Source organism: Spinacia oleracea, chromosome 5 (genome assembly GCF_020520425.1).
Source record: "Spinacia oleracea cultivar Varoflay chromosome 5, BTI_SOV_V1, whole genome shotgun sequence".
NCBI classification, from domain to species: Eukaryota; Viridiplantae; Streptophyta; class Magnoliopsida; order Caryophyllales; family Amaranthaceae; genus Spinacia; species Spinacia oleracea.
In genome coordinates, this window is record NC_079491.1 from 26,211,839 (window position 1) to 26,232,755 (window position 20,917).

The 20,917-nt window shown below is 38.1% G+C and overlaps 2 protein-coding genes across 2 annotated transcripts; both read left to right on the top strand.

Moving 5' to 3' along the window:
- The first annotated feature begins 1,388 nt into the window (after window positions 1-1,388).
- On the top strand, window positions 1,389-2,381 carry LOC110785110 (uncharacterized). The gene is made up of 3 exons (XM_021989552.2): window positions 1,389-1,738; window positions 1,833-1,951; window positions 2,029-2,381. The coding sequence occupies exons 1-3, from the start codon at window positions 1,549-1,551 to the stop codon at window positions 2,095-2,097; spliced, it is 378 nt and encodes a 125-aa protein (XP_021845244.2). The 5' UTR covers window positions 1,389-1,548; the 3' UTR covers window positions 2,098-2,381.
- A 3,813-nt stretch (window positions 2,382-6,194) lies between these two features.
- On the top strand, window positions 6,195-20,796 carry LOC130461372 (uncharacterized). The gene is made up of 2 exons (XM_056829456.1): window positions 6,195-6,477; window positions 20,435-20,796. Exons 1-2 carry the CDS (start codon window positions 6,195-6,197, stop codon window positions 20,794-20,796), a joined length of 645 nt encoding a protein of 214 aa, XP_056685434.1.
- Window positions 20,797-20,917: the final 121 nt, after the last annotated feature.

Sequence of the window (20,917 nt, forward strand, 5' to 3'; positions counted from 1 at the left end):
GATTATTCTCTGTTTACAAGGACTTATGATGCAGAATTTCTTGTGATTTTGGTTTATGTGGATGATATATTGATTACTGGTACTTCAAAGGCTCAAATTGAAGAAGTGAAAGTTGCTTTAGACACTGCTTTTACAATCAAGGATCTTGGTCTGCTTGCTTATTTCCTTGGTATTGAAATCCACAGAACTGATAATGGTATTTTTCTTTCTCAAAGAAAATACATTCAGGACATTCTAATTGATGCTGGTATGGAAGAATGTACTCCTGCACCAGCTCCTCTTTCATGTGGTCTAAAATTGTCCATTGCTGATGGGGTTTTGCTTGATGATCCTGATGTATATAGAAGGCTTGTTGGTAGATTGCTTTACCTAGGCATCACAAGACCTGATTTGTCCTACTGTGTGCAGCATCTCAGTCAATTTGTTCATTCTCCAAGAGTTCCTCATCTCAAGGCTGCTCTTCATGTCTTAAAGTACTTAAAGGGTACAATAGATAATGGTTTATGGTATACAGCTGATTCTAATACAGAGTTAAGTGCATATAGTGATGCTGACTGGAGTGCCTGTCAATACAGCAGCAGATCTTTAAGTGCATATGCTGTCTTCCTTGGCAACAATTTGGTTTCTTGGAAGACTAAAAAGCAGCGTAGTGTGAGTAAATCTTCAGCTGAGGCAGAGTACAGAAGCATGTATGCAACTGCCAGTGAGCTTGTTTGGATTCAGGGATTACTTGAAGACCTTCAAGTTCACATTTCATTGCCTGTTAAGTTATTGTGTGATAATACTTCTGCTGAACATCTTGCCAAGAATCCCATGTTTCATGACAAGACCAAACACTTGAAAAGGGATATGCATTATGTTCGTGAGCAAGTAGAGGATGGTTTCATTGAAACTGCTCATGTTTCTGGTGCCCTACAACTTGCAGATTTGTTAACTAAACCACTTGCTTCTTCTCGACATCAGTTTCTATCTGCCAAGCTTGGACTTGTGTCTAAAGTCCAGCTTGAAGGGGGAGTATAGGATATATGATATTTATATTTATCTTTTTCATTTTTACAAAAGTTTGTTAGTAAGTTTGTTGCAAGTTAGTTAGGGTTAGTTGCTTGCTTGTATATAAAGCAATGTTGGCTTCTCTTCCAAGCTAAGAAACTTAATCAGTAAATTCAAGTTTTCTTCAACTATTTTCTCTCTAGCATTCTGAGACTCTCTTAGATTCTTCAAAATATAAATGGCGGTTTTTAATTTTCTTTTTCCCTCCAAATTCCTCCAATTTTGGGAGGAAAGAAAAGTGAAAATTTTATAAAGAAACTTTCCTTCCACTTCCAAAAAATTATTGTACCAAATACAGAAACCTTATTTTACTTTTCCTTTCTTTTTTTTTCCAATCTTTTCTTTTCCTTCCAATTCCTTCCAACTAAATAAAGGCTACGAGTCTACAACTTCCTTCTCGATCCTTCTTCTTTTTCTCTTCGGATTCGCGGGGTTTTCGATTTGATTTCACAAATAAAAGGGAGGAAACTGACGAGACCAACGACCAACACAAAAACAATGGATCATGATACTGATACAGCTGCTATTGCCGCAGCAATGGTGGCGAAGTTTCGCGAGGAATCCGAGAAAACCAGAAAAATGCTTGATGAAACTACACGAGCTTGCAATCAACAAACAGTGATGATCGAAAAAAGTTTGGTCCCTGCTGTGAAGCAATTGGCGGCCGCAGTGCAGGGTTTGGAGCAGGGTAAACTTTAACCCTAACCTTCAAATTTTAATTCGCGTTTTCGACTTTTATAATTCTTTGCGCTGATAAATTTTCTGCTTTTGTTCATTTTCAGTTAACAGGGGAGGTCGCACGCAAATTCATATTCACATCTCGTGCTTGAGCATTGTGCTTCTAGCTTTGATGATGGCTATGTACTGCCTTTCTGATTACAAACCTCAACACGGTTCAATGGTAATACTTCTCCTTCGTTTGAATTCTATTATTTTTTTTTCAATTTTTTGAACTGATTATATTTTAATTCCGTGTAGGAGTGGTACCTGAAATGGGCGTTGCCATGCCTGCTCGGAATTCTGGCAGCGGGTATGATCGAGAACTAGTGTATAGTGACTGTGTTAGTGTAGCTGGAATTGCTGGTTTTTGTGGGTTTGTTTCAGCAACTGAACTATTATAGCTATTATAGAATGGTGGCATAGGGTATTGGAATTGATTGTTGAAGCATTCTTAGTGGTTATTTTCTGCTTACTAAGGTGCTATTAGCTGTTGTAAATGAAGCAACAACTGTGCTATTTGTTAGATGGCAGCTTGGATTTTGAAATTACAAGCCTAATTAGTGTAATTAGCCGAAACATGAATTTTTTCCCTTTCATGTTTTCTTGGTACATTGACCATCAATTGCTTGGATAAATATTGCTTAATTATGTGATCACAACCGTTATGTTTGGTTTTGAAATGTGATTTCTTTAGCTTGTTTGGTAATGTGATAGTAAAGACATTTTTTTATGATCTTTCTTGCAAATTAACTTAGTTTGGGGTTAATTAGGTGTTAACAAGTCACAGTAATTGTTGACTTTGATCCCCAAACTTTAGCATTGATGATTCACAACTTTGTTAAGATGGGTTCTGATAGAGCTGTGTATGGCAAACTTTAAATAAAAGCTTTGTGTTCATGTATGCAAAATGCTGGATGTATTCTCTTGGGCCATTATATCTAAATGACGTGCTGTTTTATAGGGATGTGACGAGCTTGCTTAGAAGATTTTAGATGAGAGTTTGAAACCAGATGGTTAATTCACCAAACTTAAGCTCTGGTATAGTTGGACTGAAGTGGATGTTATGGTACATGGCCTTGTTGCTGGTGACAACTCACATCCTCTGGATTCAAAGATATGTAAATTTGAATGACATTAGAAATAATGGGTTTTAGATACCTTGGAATTCAGGAAATTACTGTTGTGACTGATCTTGACAGTCTTTGGGGTTTATGACATGAAGCTCATTAGTTTCTCAACACATGGCCATGGAACCAAATAGTATTGTTTTAGAAACATTTCTTGGTGGCTGTAAATTACATAGGAAAACACATTTGATTGAGAGAAATTAGCACAATTAGAACCTTACAATTAAGGAAATATGTTCCTTTTTAAATATTTAGTCTACGAAAAATAAGTGACATGATGTAGATAGAATAAGGCTAAGAATGAATTGAGGAACTGATTAAAAAAACATTCGGTTATAGTTGGATTGAAGTGGATAGTATGGTGCTCGAATTTGTAGTTGGTGACAGGTCACGCTCTTCTGAGCAGATACATGTGAAATTAGGTGAGTTGTTCTAGGATTTGCGAGTAGCTGATTACGTTTCAAGGTTTTGCTTTGTTTGATGTAGAAGAACTTGTACTTGAGTATCATAGCAAGAACTTGGCTATTGTGTCTGGCTTAATTAGCACAGCTTTGAACACTCAAGTGTATGCGGTGTTGTCATGCTGCATTTCAAGATTTTATAAGGATTGTTCATTATAGCAAAGAAGGTTCCACTTAGAGAAGACTGTTTTTGTTGCTTGTGTTTTGATGGATCTTGATCTTGAAAAGATTATTGGTAAACTTGCTATAAGTTTGCTAAACTTGTTAGTTGGATGACAGTCATGATAAATAGTTAGGTCATGAACTATATCTACATGGAAACTTGAACAAATACAAGAGATAGAAAGGTTTGTTGTCTGGTAGAGAACTTTGTTTGTCGCCCCCATTTTTATGTGGGATCTTGCCACTGTATCGTTTGTTTGATTAATAAAATCTGTTGTCAGGAATTTGGGATGATAATAGCACTACTGACTCCAAAATGTTCCTGTGATGCTTTCTATGTCCTGATTAGAAAGGGGAATCTTCGTTACTGTTCGATTGTTATGGCTATTATACAATTGTGGCATATGGTATTGGAATTGACTGTTGAATTCTCTTCTTATTAACTTTCATCCTAAAAGCTTGTGTTAAGATTTTATGATTCACAACCTCATTGAACGTGATATTGGTAGAGATGTGTATGTGACTAAAACTTTGGTGTGCATGTATGTAAAATGTATGGTGTAGAGTATCTGTCTTGGGTACTACTTCTTAAGACTTTACCAACTAAACTAGTTGAAAATGTGGGAGTATATATGATGCCCATGAGGTGTTTGATAATATATACCGGAGATAGATGTAGTCTCTTGAATCATTGTAATGAGTGGGTATCTAAATGGTGTGCTGTTTTATAAGTCAGTGAGCTTGCTTAGAAACTTTTAGATGAGAGTTTGAAACCAGATGGGTTTAGCTCAGCATACATAAGCTACATAAGCTCCGATCCAGTGCAGCTTTAAGATGAGAGTTTGAAACCAGATGTAGATGGCTTCGGAAGTGGTGATAAGTGAGATCCACAGGTATGTAAAATTGAATGATTACTGTGGTTTTGAGTATCTATCTTGGAACTCAGGAAATTATGGATGTGTAATTGATCTTATCGATGGGGTTTATAACATGAAACCTCATTAGTTTATCAAAACAATCCCATAGAACCAATTAATATTGATGTTTGGGTAGCGTTGCTTGGTGGCTGTGGATTACATATTGGCTGAGCATGTTTTATGAAGTAGCAATTAGTCCAATTAGAACCGTGGAACTCGGGAAGCTAGGAGATTATGTTATTTTATCGGTTATCCTTTCTACCAAGTCCATAGCTATTATTTTTAATAAAAACTAAATTAACCGCGGCAAAATTAGATGTAGGTGTTTCATGGTGCTCTCAGTCACTACCTGGTTTCCTTTCCTTATAAAAAAAAACGCAAATTAATATACGAAGTAAATTTTTTTATTTTTTTTTAATATAAAAATGTGAAATATAAGTCATGATTGTTTTTTTGCTTGTACACACATGTTCTTTTGGTACACCATTATGCACCATTGTCCTTGGTCCACGAATTGGTGCACTTTTACATAAGTTATAGTTATCGTGTTTTATTACCCCCATTTGTGTTTTCCTTTATAATTCAGGAAGTTTTATAATCATTTGAATGCTTTTGAAGTATATGGAGTGATAGAATACATAATTTGTAATTAATATAAATTAATTATTTTTGTAATTTTGTAATTAGTAGAATAGCCTTAGCTAAACCCTTATCTAGTTATGTATATATTCTGAGAAAATCAATGAGAAAGCACAGTAAATATTTCTCACATGGTATCAAGAGACTAGATTTCTCTTCCTCACAACCCTAGCAACTGTTTCTCCTTCCTTCCCCTTTCTTCAATGGCGGATGTCACAAAGCTCCACCCCGCGACCAAGGTTGCCAAAATCAAGACCTGTATTCCCAAACTCTAGATTATGAGGGCACTCAATACATTAACTGGTCTACCTTTTCTTCCTTCATTGTCGCGCCAATTTGGTCATCGAGCACATTGTGCCTCCTTCTTCCACCACCACGTCGATCGAAACAGGTGCAGAGAAAGCGACAGTCGCGAAATTGCAATGGCAGCGGCTCGATGATATTGTACGTCAATGGATTTACGACACCATATCCAATGACCTCCTTAACACCATTCTCAATCCTGAGGACTTGTATTAAGATGCATAGAATCGGTTGGTGCGCCAGTTTCAAGGGAACAAGTCTGGTAGGGCACTCCACCTTGACACTCAATTCACCAACACAAAACTAGAATATTTTTCCGGTGTCAAACCATACTGCACGCGCATCAAAGTCCTCTCTGACCACCTTCGAAACGTCGGGCTTCTGTTTTGGAGGATCGTATGGTTCTTCGCCTCGTGGAAGGTCTCCTTGTTGAGTATAAATCTTTCCGCACCAACGTGCAACATCGGGTTCCTCCGCCTCCCTTTGGAGAGGTGCAAAAAATGCTGGAATTTGAAGGGGAGTCTCTCGCCGACGACACCATTGATACAGGTTCAGATACTGCCTTTTTCAATTCTCATTTTAATAATGTTACGAGTGTTGGTCAGGAACAAAACTCATCCCATAACCATTGGAATTACAACAACAATTTCAATAATAGTGTGAAAAAGGGCCACCGTGGCCGTGGTGGGAACAACCACCAGAATAACAACCGGCACGGTGGTGGTAGGCGGTGGCCGTAATAACCAGCCACGGTCCAACGACCAACAACAACAACAACCTTATAATAGGGCACCTTCTTATTGTCAATTACCACCATGGGCCCGAAACTGCAGGCCCAACCTTGGGCTACTCCCCCTTGCCCATATCCTTCTTGTGGGTGGGAGTACAGGTCTCATAGCCCACGTCAGGTGCAGCCTCAGCAAGCTGGTGTTCTTGGTGCTCGCCCGCAACAATCATACTTCATGGCTGCCGCCCCACCTTCAATGGGATATGCTCCGACGGACATCGATCAGACTATGCACACTATGTCATTGCACTCTCCATATGATAATTGGTACATGGATACCGGTGCCACGTCACACGTGACGTCCTCTCAAGGTACTCTCTCGTGCTATTTTCAATTGAGCAATAATAAAAATAATGCAATTGTTGTTGGAATGGTAGCATGATTCCAGTTAATGGTTATGGTATTACCACCCTCACTAATACAAAACCACCTTTAGCCTTGACTAATGTCTTGCATACTCCCAAAATAATCAAAAACCTTATTTCCGTTCGCAAATTTACTACAAACTTTATGTAAATTAATCATTTTTGTAATTTTGTAATTACTAGAATAGCCTTAGCTGAACCCTAATCTAGTTATGGATATAATATGAGAAAATCAATGAGAAAGAACGAAAAATATTTCTCACGTGGAGTTAATCCGGGAGATAATTGGATGATCTAGATTAAAGATGAATTTATACTTGATTAATTTGATGATGGAGTCTCATAATGGATCTAGGCGTCGTTGAAGCCTAACATCATCGCAAGCCCATCACAAGAGCAACTGGGAAGCCGTTGGGCGCTAGCCTCACGGATCACAATTCAAAGAGAATGTGTCTTGGGCATTGGTAGCTGAATGCAATTTTCATCGGGTAGTCATCAGACGCTAGTTTTTGTGCCCAATGACGCAGTTCGTCGTTGCATTTATTGATCCATTGGCTGCCAACGGGTGCTAGAAATCACGCCTAACATTATCGTCGTTGTACTTCCACGTCTCGTCGCAGCACAACCTAGCTTTACCGCAACTCGTCGTCGACATCTCTCGTCCAATTATCGCCTATCGTTCAATGAAATCATAACTTATATAATTAACAGATTTTATGAAGCATATAAATACTTAAAGGGACTTTTTTCTTTATGCTATTTCTCCTTAGAATTCAAATATTCAATACATGTAATTTCGACCTAAGCACATTTTCCTTCAATTAATCAATCTAGACGTATTTTTCAAAAAAATTCTTGTTACAATTAGAGCATTGTTAATGGTGTGTATTTTTTTTTGCACTTGGGGAGAAATAAGGGGGGGGAAACCAAAATTGGAGTGTTAATGGTTGGGGAGAATTTGCACTTGGTGAGTGAAAAACCAAAAACCTCTTGGCACGGTGAGAAATGAATTTTTACTCATCAAAATCCTGACCAAATTGGACAAATGGCTCAGCCACATGTGTCATGGAAGTTTGGGTTTAACCAATCAGAGTTTTGTTTTCAAATTGTATAACGTTAATATTTCAACGCCTATTTTTTGCATTTTATGATGAATAAAAAATTACCATCAGTCATATTTTTTCAAGATCTATAAATTGACATTAATTTTCATATATTGTGACACAAAAAGATCTATTTCTCTCTCTAATTCGTATATTAGTTATTATTATTATTATTATTTTGCAAGATAATTAGTATTTAATTTAATTAATTATTACGTATAATTAGTATTTACTTAAACGAAATTAATTAACAAAAACATATTTGGTAATCAACATAATTGTATAATTAACAAGGTAGGTATACAGTTGATGGAGAGAAGTGGTGGGAAATGTTTTTTGCTCGTGGATAAGAGTGGGGTGGGGGGAAAATTCCAAATGGAAAAAATGGAAAATGATGGTGAGAAAGTGGGTAGAGAGAGAGAGAGAGGGGTGGGCATTTTTTGCACATGGTTAACAATGGTCTTATTGTCATTCACTATTCCGTCGTTCTTGGTTGTCAATACTAACTTCTTTTTGTCCTTTCTTTAATCTCCGTCCATAAACTCATACTCCAAATAAAAGAACGAAGAATATACGTAATTATATATAATCGATCAGATGGCCAAATATTTTAGTGATTTTGATTTTTCATGTTTCATGTAAACTACTTCGTAAAAGAGAACGGATGAAATATATAATTATATATAAACTACAGAGTGTTTTATACTTCGATAAATGATAGGAGTAGAATATAAATCAAAGCATTTGCAAATTTTATCCAATTTATTAATTTATCTAAGCTTTATTTATTATTTTATTTCTATCTTGTCCGTCTAGACAAAGAAATGAGCTTAGCCTCTTAGGCATGCGAGTGAGTGGTAGAATCAGGAACTCTTGTTTGTTTTCACTAGAACTCTATAACGATCCGAGACAACCCCGTGATAGTCGAGTTGACTTAATAAAGGGCTTCCTTTCGATGCGAAGGTGAAATACCAATGCTTTTTTACCTTGAAAATTACTAGGTGTACTAGTAATAGCGGACCAAGAGCTTGAAGTCAGGGGTGCCTCAAAAGTATTGTTCTATTAGGGCTTATATATTGTGAACTTTATATTTGGGATTTAGTAGGCTAAACTTGTATTTAGAGCATTAGGTCTAGATAAAGTCCGTAGCTAATGTTATGGCCTGTTTGGTTAAGAGGATTTCATTTGAAATGCCGGAATTGGGCCAAATCCATTGTTTTGGAATGCAAAGGATTTGGAATTGGATTTGGCCCAATTCCAAGTCATTAAAGAAATGGGTTTACTTTGGTGAATTTGAAATTCCACCTAAAATCACGTCATTTCAATTCCTTATCCTTGAGCTCTGTCTCTCACCTTCCCCCCCTCATCGGACACATTTTTCTCTCTCCTCTCCCAAACACCCTTGATCTCTCTCCTCCACCGCCTCAACCACCAATTCTCCATGGCCACCGCTGAAGGAAATAATGCCCTTGGTCCAAGTATGCATATAATATTAAGTCTTATAAATGCGGTTCAGTATTAATTAACAAGTTAATAATTCAGTGAGATCAAGTGAGCTGAATGCCTAGCTAGAGGCCGCTTCAGTTCAAGTGGAATTAATGATATTAATCCACAGCTTACTCTTGACTGAACCCGTAGGGTCACACAAATAGTACGTAAACGGATCAAGTATTTAATGGCATTAAATACTCCATCTATGGATATTCGGAATCGACGGATCTTGGTTTCAGTGGGAGCTGAGATCGTCACAAGCAAGAAATGAATACTCCGGAAACGATGATATTACCGCAAACGAAAATATGGATCGTATCGGAAATATAAATACTATCCAAGTCCTAGATGTTGCCGGAAACGGAAACATGGTACGTATCGAAAAATATTATTGGAAATGGAAATATTACCGGAATCGGAAATATTGCCGGAAACGGAAATATTGTCAGAATCGGAATCGGAAAATAATTTCGGAAACGGAAATATTAAATATTTGTTCGAAACGGAAATAAATTCCAGAATCGGAAATATTAAATATTGTTCGTATCGGAAATGAATTCCGGAACCGGAATTTAATCAGAAGCGCATCGTACGAATTAGCATCGGACGAGGCTTGCTAGACGAAGGCCCAGCACGAAGCCAGGCCCGCGCCCAGCAAGCCGAGCGCCCAAACACGGAGTTGCCACAGCCTCGCCAGGCCCAGCGCAAGGCCAGGCCCAGCAAGGCCTTTGGCGCGCGCGCTGAGCGTGCTGTTGGGCTGCGAGCAGCGACTGCTCGTGTGGGCCGCAAGGCCTGCGCGGGTGGTGCGATGCTCGTGGCCATACGACGCTCGTGTTCGTAACGAATCCTAGTCCTATCGGAATTCGTGTATTGATTAAATCCTAATCCTAATAGATTAAATTTATTATTTAGAGTTCAAATAGGATTCTAATTAATAAATCCACATCCTAGTAGGATTATAATTCCTTTTCCAAAACTCTATAAATAGGTGCCTAGGGTCATAATTTATAGACACAATTGAAGTATTCAAAGGTAAGGTTTTTAAGCAAAATCAGCCAAACACTTGCACCATAATAGCTGAAATTCCTAAGCAACCTTAAGGGCGATTCTAGTTGGTCAAGCTTAAGGCGGATCCGGACGTGCTGTGGACTATCTACGGAGGGACGCCATTTGGATTCCTAAAGACTTGTTCTTGTTCGGTTCGGGCGCAGCTAGGGAAGGCACGCTACAAAGTGTATGCATCTAAACTATGCTAAATGATTATATGTAAATAATATGTTTCCTGGCTTTATGGTTTTTCCGCATGATTTATGTTTTGTCATATGTATCATAACCTAACAGTGGTATCACGAGCCTCTTATTATTTTCATAATCTAAATTGCATAAACATGGTTTAATATTACAAATTTGCAAGGAATTAAAAGGGGTGATTAATTTTCGTAATTGTTAATTAATTGCAAATTGCGTTTATTTAATTATATGTACGCAGTTTTTCGGCAGAATGTTCGTTACTCAACCAAATCGAGTGATTTTTGTGTCAATTCCGCATGTAAAAGGCATTCTAAAATTTTGACAAAAATGGTGCTTTTCGCCGAAACGCAGAATTCCCTAATTCGAAGCCTAACTATGACTTTTCGGAGGTTTTAGTTTTTCGAACGCAAAAGTTTGTAAATTTAAGATGTTAAATTAAATATTTGCGATTCTTGTTGATAAATCTTGAATCTTTGATTGACCTACTGTATATGTTTAACAAGTTTGAATGCCTAGCCTTGTTAATTATACAACCTAATTTGTAATTATGATTAATTTGTTGAAATTCGAATAATTTAGAATTGATTTGATTTTCATAATTAATTAATAATTTAATTAGGTACCAATGATTAAAAACCACCATAAAAATTGTTAATTTGTGTTAAATTTTAAATTTTTATGACCTAGATTTTAATCCATGTTAATCGGAAATTAATTGATTAATAAATTTTCGATTTTTCGCCCTAAAATTATGAAATTAATATGATTTATTAATTTGTCATTAATTTTGGAAATAAAAGTTTTAATTTTTTATGCGATTCGCTCATAAAACTTGCACGCACAAAGAAATGGACGCTACGTGTTACCCTTAAGGGGTGTTGTATAGTGCGGGCATGTGACGACGAGCAAGGGAGCTCGTCGCCCATGCGGTACGAATGCAGCGAGCAAGGCGAGTGGCACGCGAGCACAAGGCAGTGGCCCTGCCTTGCGTCGAGTGCTGCGATGATGCATGGGCGGATGGGCGAAGAAGCAAGGCGAGCGAGTGATGGCAGGCGCGCGCGCGGGCAGCGAGGGTTGCCTCGCAGCACGAGCGCTGCCTCGCCCAGCCTCGCCAAGCAGCTGTTGCGCTACAAAGCCAGCGATCAATGCTGCGCGCAAGTATGGCTTGGCTTGCTGCGTTTGCGCGTGGCTGCTGCTCGTGCCTTGCTGTGCGATCACTCGTGAGGGGCGATGCTGCCTCGTGGACTCGACGGGGCATGGGCGCAAGCCCATGGCCTCGTCTTGACCCGATTGATGCGCTTTGAATTTAATTTTAATTTTCAGTTCGGAAACGATTTTAATTAATTTTAAAATTCGTAATTTAAATAGTTTTCTCGGATTTTAATTTTGAATATTATAATTATTATAAATTTTATTTATACTAATTATTTTACTAAAATTAAATCTTGAATTGATTTAAATTCCTTTAATTCAACTGAAATAAATTAAATTAATGGATTCGATTATAAATTTATATGAGCTTTAAATTTTTAATTAAATTTGTATGTTTCCGGTTAGACTAGAAATACATTTTTATGTTTAAAATTAGTAAAGAATATGAATTTATTGGTTTAAGTGGGAGCATTTTAGTCATAAACTCTTGATTAGGTCTACAAATCCTTTAAGGTTAAACAACTTGATTAGAATTAATAAGGACTGAATAATTGGTAGATTATTGGTACCCTTAATTAATTGCTGTAAATATTTATGTGATGCATAACGTGTTTTACTAACCAGCTATGTGGGCCATTCATGATAATGAATGGGTGAATGGTATATATTGTATATGTACTGTTTTGCAGGTTATGGAGTGACTAGTATGGCCCAAATAGGATAGAAAATATGGTCTGCGTACCATTAATTTGAATGTAATTGGTCTAATGCACCAAATTTGTTTTTCAATTTAAATATGGTCTGCGTACCATCAAATAGTTGTAATTAGTTTAATTATAGCTTATCCTATTTGAAGAAAATGGCGCCTCCCACGGTGAAATTTAAGACGGAGTTTTCAATCCATTTTCAAGTTGAAGCTTCAAGATGAAGTCGGGCCATACTAGATCACATTTATCTTATGCATGCTTTAAGTTATTTATTGCTTTAAATATGTCTTAATTATGCATGAGATTGTGGCTTGATTATGTTGCATGATTAAGGATTTTAGTTCACTTAAAATCTAACCAACATAGTAAGAGCCTTAAGTTCCAAACTTAAAAATTGAGTTAAAAGGTGCCATGCCAAAATAAACACTTACTTGGATATCCTTTACATCAATCTAGTAATAGTTTTCGCTTAGCGAGGTGTTACTTATTGGTCCTAAAGGGGTAAGGTACACAAATAATTGTGAGTACATGTTAGTTTTGGTGAAACTCAACGATATAAGTAAGGAGTCCTTTTATGTCGTGGCAAAATCGATAGGTTTACCTAATAAGTTCTTAGACGTACCTATCAACCAAGAGTAGTTTCTAGACTATTAGCAAAAGGCTTTTGCTTACCTAAAAGATTTTAGAATTGAGTCTAAATACATAATGTGCTTAATTCTTCAATGGGTTTTAGGGTCTTGGAATCATTTTATTCACACCTGCCGGAACACATAACTTGAATAAAATGCTTAATGAACATTGAATTATGCATGTATGCTAGAATTTAAGTTTATTAAGAGAAACTGTGAATGGTTATTTATTTGTTTATTCTTTTCAATTGTAGTTTTAACTATGGAAAACAACAATCAAAACATCATCATGGGTTCTGAGCTTATGGTCAAGCTGAACCTAACAAATTTTCTTGAATGGGAAGCTAAGCTAGTTGAAATAGTCAGACTCAATGGACTTGAGTATGTACTGTTACATCCCATGCCAAGCTACTATGCCAGAGACATGACCCCTGAAAGATTTTCCGCCTGGGATGCGGATCTCAAAAAGGTTATGAGTCTCATGCTGAACAATATCCCTGATGAATGGGCTAGAAGTTTTGTAGCTTATGAACCTTTTACGCTCATCAAGAATCTGAGGGATATCTGTCGTGGAAGCACGGAGGACAGGGACCTGAACGTCCATGAGTTGATTGAATCAATGTCTGGTCTAAAGGTTAGTTTTCCCAACAGGTGTTATAGGATGGAAGTCCAAGAAACACATGTTCAGCTCCTTACACTAAACAAAGGGTAGGCGTCCCACTAAGGTTCCATGTGGATCTTATGCTTTCATATTTCGATCGCCTAAGTCTGCTAGGAACACCAATAAGCGAAAGGATGGCAGTCTCTATCTTACTCAATTCACTGCACAATGGGTTTGGTCGCTTCAAGAAACTATAACTAAGTGAACCAAGAGAAGAAACAGTTGCAGAATTTGTTCACCTTGTCAGAAAGGCTGAGATAATACTGGACTGCGAAGCCAAAGATTTACTCAAGGCTAAAGGGAGACCGTTCAAGAAAAGTGGAAAGTTCAAGGGCAATGCTAAATCAAAGCAAGACAAGTCCACATCAAGCTGTCTTTATTCTGATGGAATAGGCCATTACAAAAGAGAATGTCCAAAGCTAAAGGAAGATCAGAAGAACGGAACAGTCGTTCCATCTTCAGGTATTTTCGTTATAGACTGTATACTTGCTAATTCAACTTCTTGGGTATTAGATACAGGTTGTGGCTCACACTTATGTTCCAATCCACAGGGACTAAGAAGAAGTAGAAAGTTAAGCAAGGGTGAAGTCGACCTACGAGTGGGAAATGGAGCACGTATTGCTGCATTAGCTGTAGGAACTTATTATTTGTCGTTGCCCTCTGGGCTAGTTTTTGAACTGGAAGAGTGTTTCCATGTTCCAAGTCTTACTAAAAACATCATTTCTGTCTTGCTTAGATGCTAAGGGATTTTCCTTTTTATTTTAAAGAGATGTTTTATGGATCTGCTAGATTAGTCAATGGAATTTATTTATTAGATCACGACAAACAAGTATATAACATAAATACCAAAAAGGCCAAAAAGGATGATTCAGATCTCACCTATTTGTGGCATTATCGATTAGGCCGTATTAACTTGAAACGCATGGAAAGACTTCAAAAAGAAGGAATTCTAGAACCATTTGACTTAGAGGATTATGGTAAGTGCGAATCATGTTTACTTGGCAAAATGACAAAGCAACCTTTCTCTAAAGTTGGAGAAAGAGCAAATGAAATATTGGGTTTAATCCATACAGATGTATGTGGACCAATGAGTACAAATGCTAGAGGTGGGTTCAGCTACTTTATCACTTTCACTGATGACTTCAGTAGATATGGTTATGTCTACCTAATGAAGCATAAGTCTGAATCCTTTGACAAATTCAAGGAATTTCAGAGTGAAGTAGAGAATCAATTAGGCAAGAAGATTAAAGCACCGCGGTCTGATAGAGGCGGTGAATATCTGAGCTATGAATTTGATGACCATCTGAAAGAATGTGGAATTCTATCAGAATTGACTCCTCCTGGAACACCACAATGGAACGGTGTGTCGGAACGGAGGAACAGAACCTTACTAGACATGGTTAGGTCAATGATGGGTCAGGCGGAACTTCCAATAGAATTTTGGGGACATGCACTAAATACAGCTGCACTCACTATAAATAGAGCTCCGTCTAAAGCTGTTGAAAAGACTCCATATGAGTTATGGTTTGGAAAACCTCCAAATGTGTCTTTTCTTAAGATTTGGGGATGTGAAGTATACGTCAAGCGATTAATTTCAAACAAACTTCATCCAAAATCTGACAAATGTATCCTTGTGGGCTATCCAAAGGAAACAAAGGGGTATTACTTCTACAATACATCTGAGAACAAGGTGTTTGTTGCTAGAGATGGTATCTTTTTGGAAAAAAATCACATTTCCAAAATGGCAAGTGGGAGAAAAGTAGACCTCGAAGAAATTCGAGTCGAACAACAAACTCTAGAGAATGCTCAAGATGACATTCAGGATGAAACTCAGAGATCTTTAGAAGTATCTGGTGAGAATCATGGTCAATCTAGAAATGTAACCCCGCGTAGATCGCAGAGATATAGATCTCAACCGGAAAGGTACTTAGGTATTTTGACGAACGAGAGCTATGACGTTCTATTACTTGAAAGTGATGAACCTGCGACTTACAAACAAGCTATGACGAGCCCTAGCTCCAAGCAATGGCAAGAAGCCATGCAATTTGAATTAGACTCCATGTCAGAAAACCAAGTATGGGATTTGGTCGATTTGCCAGATGGCTACCAAGCCATTGGAAGCAAATGGGTTTTCAAACTGAAAAAGGACAAGGATGGGAAACTTGAAGTTTTCAAAGCTAGATTGGTTGCAAAAGGTTACAGGCAAGTCCACGGTGTGGATTACGATGAAACCTTTTCACCAGTTGTAATGCTAAAGTCTATTCGGATAATGTTAGCAATCGCTGCATATTACGATTACGAAATATGGCAGATGGATGTCAAAACCGCTTTCTTAAACGGCGTTTTGATAGAAACTGTGTTCATGACACAACCTGAGGGTTTTGAGGATCCAAAGAATGCTAAAAAGGTATGCAAGCTAAAGAAATCAATCTACGGATTGAAGCAGGCATCAAGGAGCTGGAATATACGTTTTGATGAAGCAGTCAGTGACTTTGGTTTCATCAAGAACGCAGACGAATCTTGTGTATACAAGAAGGTCAGTGGGAGCAAAATTGCTTTCCTAGTATTATATGTCGATGACATATTGCTTATCGGAAATGACATTCCTATGTTAAACTCTGTCAAGATTTGGCTTGGGAAATGTTTTTCGATGAAGGATCTAGGAGAAGAACAGTACATATTGGGCATCAAGATTTATAGAGGTAGATCTAAAAAGATGATTGGACTTAGTCAAAGCACTTATATCAATAAGGTGCTTGAAAGGTTCAAGATGGCAGACTCCAAGCGAGGCTACCTACCCATGTCTCATGGAATGACTCTAAGCAAGACTCAGTGCCCAAAAACACTTGATGAGCGTAGACGAATGAATGGGATTCCATATGCATCATTGATTGGTTCAATAATATATGCTATGTTATGTACACGCCCGGATGTTGCGTACGCACTCAGTGCTACGAGCAGATACCAGTCAGACCCAGGAGAGGCACATTAGACTGTTGCCAAGAATATTCTGAAGTACATGAAAAGGCACAAAGATTACTTCCTGGTCTATGGTGGAGATGATGAATTAATTGTTAAAGGCTATACGGACGCAAGTTTCCAAACCGACAAAGATGATTTCAGATCACAGTCTGGGTTTGTCTTCTGCCTCAACGGAGGTGCAGTAAGCTGGAAAAGTGCTAAGCAAAGCACCATTGCGGATTCTATAACTGAAGCGGAGTACATTGCTGCACATAAAGAAGCAAAGGAAGCTATATGGCTAAGGAAGTTCATAGGTGAACTTGGTGTAGTCCCCTCCATTAAAGGACCAATAGCCCTGTATTGTGATAATAACGGAGCTATTGCACAGGCAAATGAGCCTAGACACCACCAAAGAGTCAAGCATGTACTTTGTAGATTTCACCTTCTACGAGAGTTCGTTGAAAGAAAAGAAGTCGAGATAAGCAAGATTGGAACTGATGACAACATATCAGATCCATTGACTAAACCTCTGCCGCAGGCGAAGCACAACTCGCACACTGCAGCTATGGGAATCAAGCATATTGGAGAATGGCTTTGATGTCCTTATTTAATGTTTTAAAGTTTTAGAGTTTAATTCTTTGTAAAACATTATTGGTTAATCATTCACAATAAATGAATAGAATTCTTTTTTCCATTTAATTTGTGGTTTATTAAATGATGAGTCCCTTCAATTTGACGATATATTCAAGATAGACTGTCAGGACCAGTCCTGTGACTAAGAAATGTCTATCAAGTGAACTTGAATGTCAAAGGTTGAAAATGGTCCCTGGTCGGAGTTTTCTATAAAATTGGACCATAGAAAACGTTAGACGACTGGAATGCAAGATGACTAGTAGTTCTGCTTCTTGAACTATGTGGACATGGCAATGTCGTAATCATTTGCATAGATACTTACTTTGGGAAGACTAGTATCGGACAGACCTATGAAACTTTACTGTAAGAGATGAAAATCTGTCATAAGTAAATTTCATTAAAAATTATTAGACACTAAATCCTCAACACATGAGTGATTTGAGATTACTTGTTTGAGAACTGGTTACTTTGACGTTGACCAACCGTCGCACCGTAAAAGGAGGCTATAAAGGCAACGCTCAGGTAATCACCTATCAAACGAAGTCTAATCTCAAGATCGCAAGATTGGGATTGTCCTCCCATAAATCGGGATGAGATGCTTAAAAGTTGTACAAGGCCACTCGGAGAGCTAGAAACTGTAAAATGCATGGTCGTGCTCGGATGAATCATAGGCTATGATTATCTGTTTATTTGATCAGTTGAACTCTGAAACCGAGAAACACCTCTGGACATAATAAGGATGACAACTCTTACCTTATGTTCAAGAGCAAGCATCGAGCGACAAAGGAATTAGGAAATGCACACTTGTCCCTAAGGACAAGTGGGAGACTGAAGGAAATAATGCCCTTGGTCCAAGTATGCATATAATATTAAGTTTAATAAATGCGGTTCAGTATTAATTAACAAGTTAATAATTCAGTGAGATCAAGTGAACTGAATGCCTAGCTAGAGGCCGCTTCAGTTCAAGTGGAATTAATGATATTAATCCACAACTTACTCTTGACTGAACCCGTATGGTCACACAAATAGTACGTAAACGGATCAAGTATTTAATGGCATTAAATACTCCATCTATGGATATTCGGAATCGACGGATCTTGGTTTCAGTGAGAGCTGAGATCGTCACAAGCAAGAAATGAATACTCCGGAAACGATGATATTATCGGAAACGGAAATATGGATCGTATCGGAAATATAAATATTATCCAAGTCGTAGATGTTGCCGGAAACGGAAACATGGTACGTATCGGAAAATATTATTGGAAATGGAAATATTACCGGAATCGGAAATATTGCCGGAAACGGAAATATTGTCAGAATCGGATATATTATCGGAATCGGAAAATAATTTCGGAAACGGAAATATTAAATATTTGTTCGAAACGGAAATAAATTCCGGAATCGGAAATATTAAATATTGTTCGTATCGGAAATGAATTCCGGAACCGGGAATTTAATCGGAAGCGCATCGTACGAATTAGCATCGGACGAGGCTTGCTAGACGAAGGCCCAGCACGAAGCCAGGCCCGCGCCCAGCAAGCCGAGCGCCCAAACACGGAGCTGCCACAGCCTCGCCAGGCCCAGTGCAAGGCCAGGCCCAGCAAGGCCTTTGGCGCGCGCGCTGAGCGTGTTGTTGGGCTGCGAGCAGCGACTTCTCGTGTGGGCCGCAAGGCTTGCGCGGGTGGTGCGATGCTCGTGGCCATACGACGCTCGTGTTCGTAACGAATCCTAATCCTATCGGAATTCGTGTATTGATTAAATCCTAATCCTAATAGATTAAATTTATTATTTAGAGTTCAAATAGGATTTTAATTAATAAATCCACATCCTAATAGGATTATAATTCCTTTTCCATAACTCTATAAATAGGTGCCTAGGGTCATAATTTATAGACACAATTGAAGTATTCAAAGGTAAGGTTTTTAAGCAAAATCAGCCAAACACTTGCACCATAATAGCCGAAATTCCTAAGCAACCTTAAGGGAGATTCTAGTTGGTCAAGCTTAAGGCGGATCCGGACGTGCTGTGGACTATCTACGGAGGGACGACACTTAGAGTCCTAAAGACTTGTTCTTGTTCGGTTCGGGCGCAGCTAGGGAAGGCACGCTACAAAGTGTATGCATCTAAACTATGCTAAATGATTATGTCTAAATAATATGTTTCGTGGCTTTATGGTTTTTCCGCATGATTTATGTTTTTTCATATGTATCATAACCTAACAACCGTCTCAACCACCAATTCTCCATGGCCACCACCTCGACCACCAATTCTTCATCACCCAAACCATGAGTTCTCCACCATTCTCTCTCATCTATTCAAGTCACTTTCTCCTTCATCCACCTCCGTCGTCTATTACCTGCAACGATATGCGAGATTGGCTGGTGAACTATGCAATTTCAGCGTTGATTGGATCAGTACATCATCAAAATTCTCACACAATAATTCAACCAAAACTTCCATATCTCCTCCTTCCCTCCGAATCTCTGGATAAAAAAACCCTCAAAACGACGTCGGATCTGCCATCAACATGCTCATGTTGAGGTTGAGAGGTTTCAATCTACTATTAACTCATCATCATCACCACTGGAATAGTAATTTCCAGATCTTAAAGCCAGTCATCTTCGCTCGAAAATCATCGATAGCTGACACTCGGGAAGCCGATTTCCGCTTCCGGCGGTGAATGCAGCGGTGAAAGAGAAAGTGAAAAAGGAATTTAGATGCGTGTGGGATGTTTACTACGAGGAGCTCGACGCTTTTTATTTAGAAGTTGTGATTAATTTTGATGAAATCTTGGTGTTGTTTTACCATTAGTTGTGGTTTGATCAATTTAATTTTTAGTATTGGTTTGTATTCATTGTTTATATTTCTGGTGATATGGTCGATTTATAATTTTTTATTGAGAGTCAAATTGTAATTGAACTCAAGAAATAATCAGTAATATCAAATTCTGAAATGAAAATTTTATTACCTCCAAACAACGTATTGAATTTGAAATGATAAATTTAAAATTCTTGAATTTTTCCAAACAGAGAATTTGGAATTCAATGTGAGTATTTGAATTTCCATATTTGAAATGATTCATTTGAAATCAAATGATGGTATCCAAACACTACCTTATAGTATATGATACCAATTCATGCAATACAAACTCAAGGAAATTCATAACCCTAACAAACTTGTCATGGTATCGGAGCTAGCAGCCTAGAAAACCATATCATCTCAAACTTAACAATTTTGTTCGTGTACAGATTACTCAATTTTTTTTCTCTCTCACCATTTTTCACGGAACTTGAAGCTCTCAATTTCTCATTGAAGGAGACGACAAAATCGATCCGGCCTCTCCGTATTACCTAAGTTCTGGAGATCAACCGGGGATTGTTATCACCCATGTATTGTTACGACTAACGGGTGTGAATAATTATATGGCATGGGCTAGGGCTACGCAACTATCGCTACAATCGCGTCGAAAATTTGTGTGTGTTGATGGAACAATCACAAAACCTACGGAGAAGAAGAGGCAACTAGATTGGGTCACGGTTAACTCTATGCTTGTCTCATGGATGTTGAGGAGTATGGAGCCCAAGATTGCTAATTCTATCCCTTTTTATGATAATGCTAAGAAATTATGGGATTACTTAGCCAACAAATATGGTGTTGCAAATGGGCCTCGTCTATAGCAGCTACGTGGCGAAATTTTTGCGTACAAGCAAGGTAAAGGGATGTCCATAGATGACTACTACACGACTCTTACGGGTCTGTATGACGACTCGGTGTAATTCAAGCTGTTACGTTCTTTTG

Bases quoted from the DNA above. Each gene is read 5' to 3' on its own strand.
- LOC110785110 (XM_021989552.2), top strand. From the start codon at position 1,549: ATGGATCATGATACTGATACAGCTGCTATTGCCGCAGCAATGGTGGCG. The intron at 1,739-1,832 runs GTAAACTTTAAC...GTTCATTTTCAG, and splicing joins AGTGCAGGGTTTGGAGCAGG to TTAACAGGGGAGGTCGCACG. The intron at 1,952-2,028 runs GTAATACTTCTC...AATTCCGTGTAG, and splicing joins AACCTCAACACGGTTCAATG to GAGTGGTACCTGAAATGGGC.
- LOC130461372 (XM_056829456.1), top strand. From the start codon at position 6,195: ATGGGCCCGAAACTGCAGGCCCAACCTTGGGCTACTCCCCCTTGCCCA. The intron at 6,478-20,434 runs GTACTCTCTCGT...TTCTCATTGAAG, and splicing joins ACACGTGACGTCCTCTCAAG to GAGACGACAAAATCGATCCG.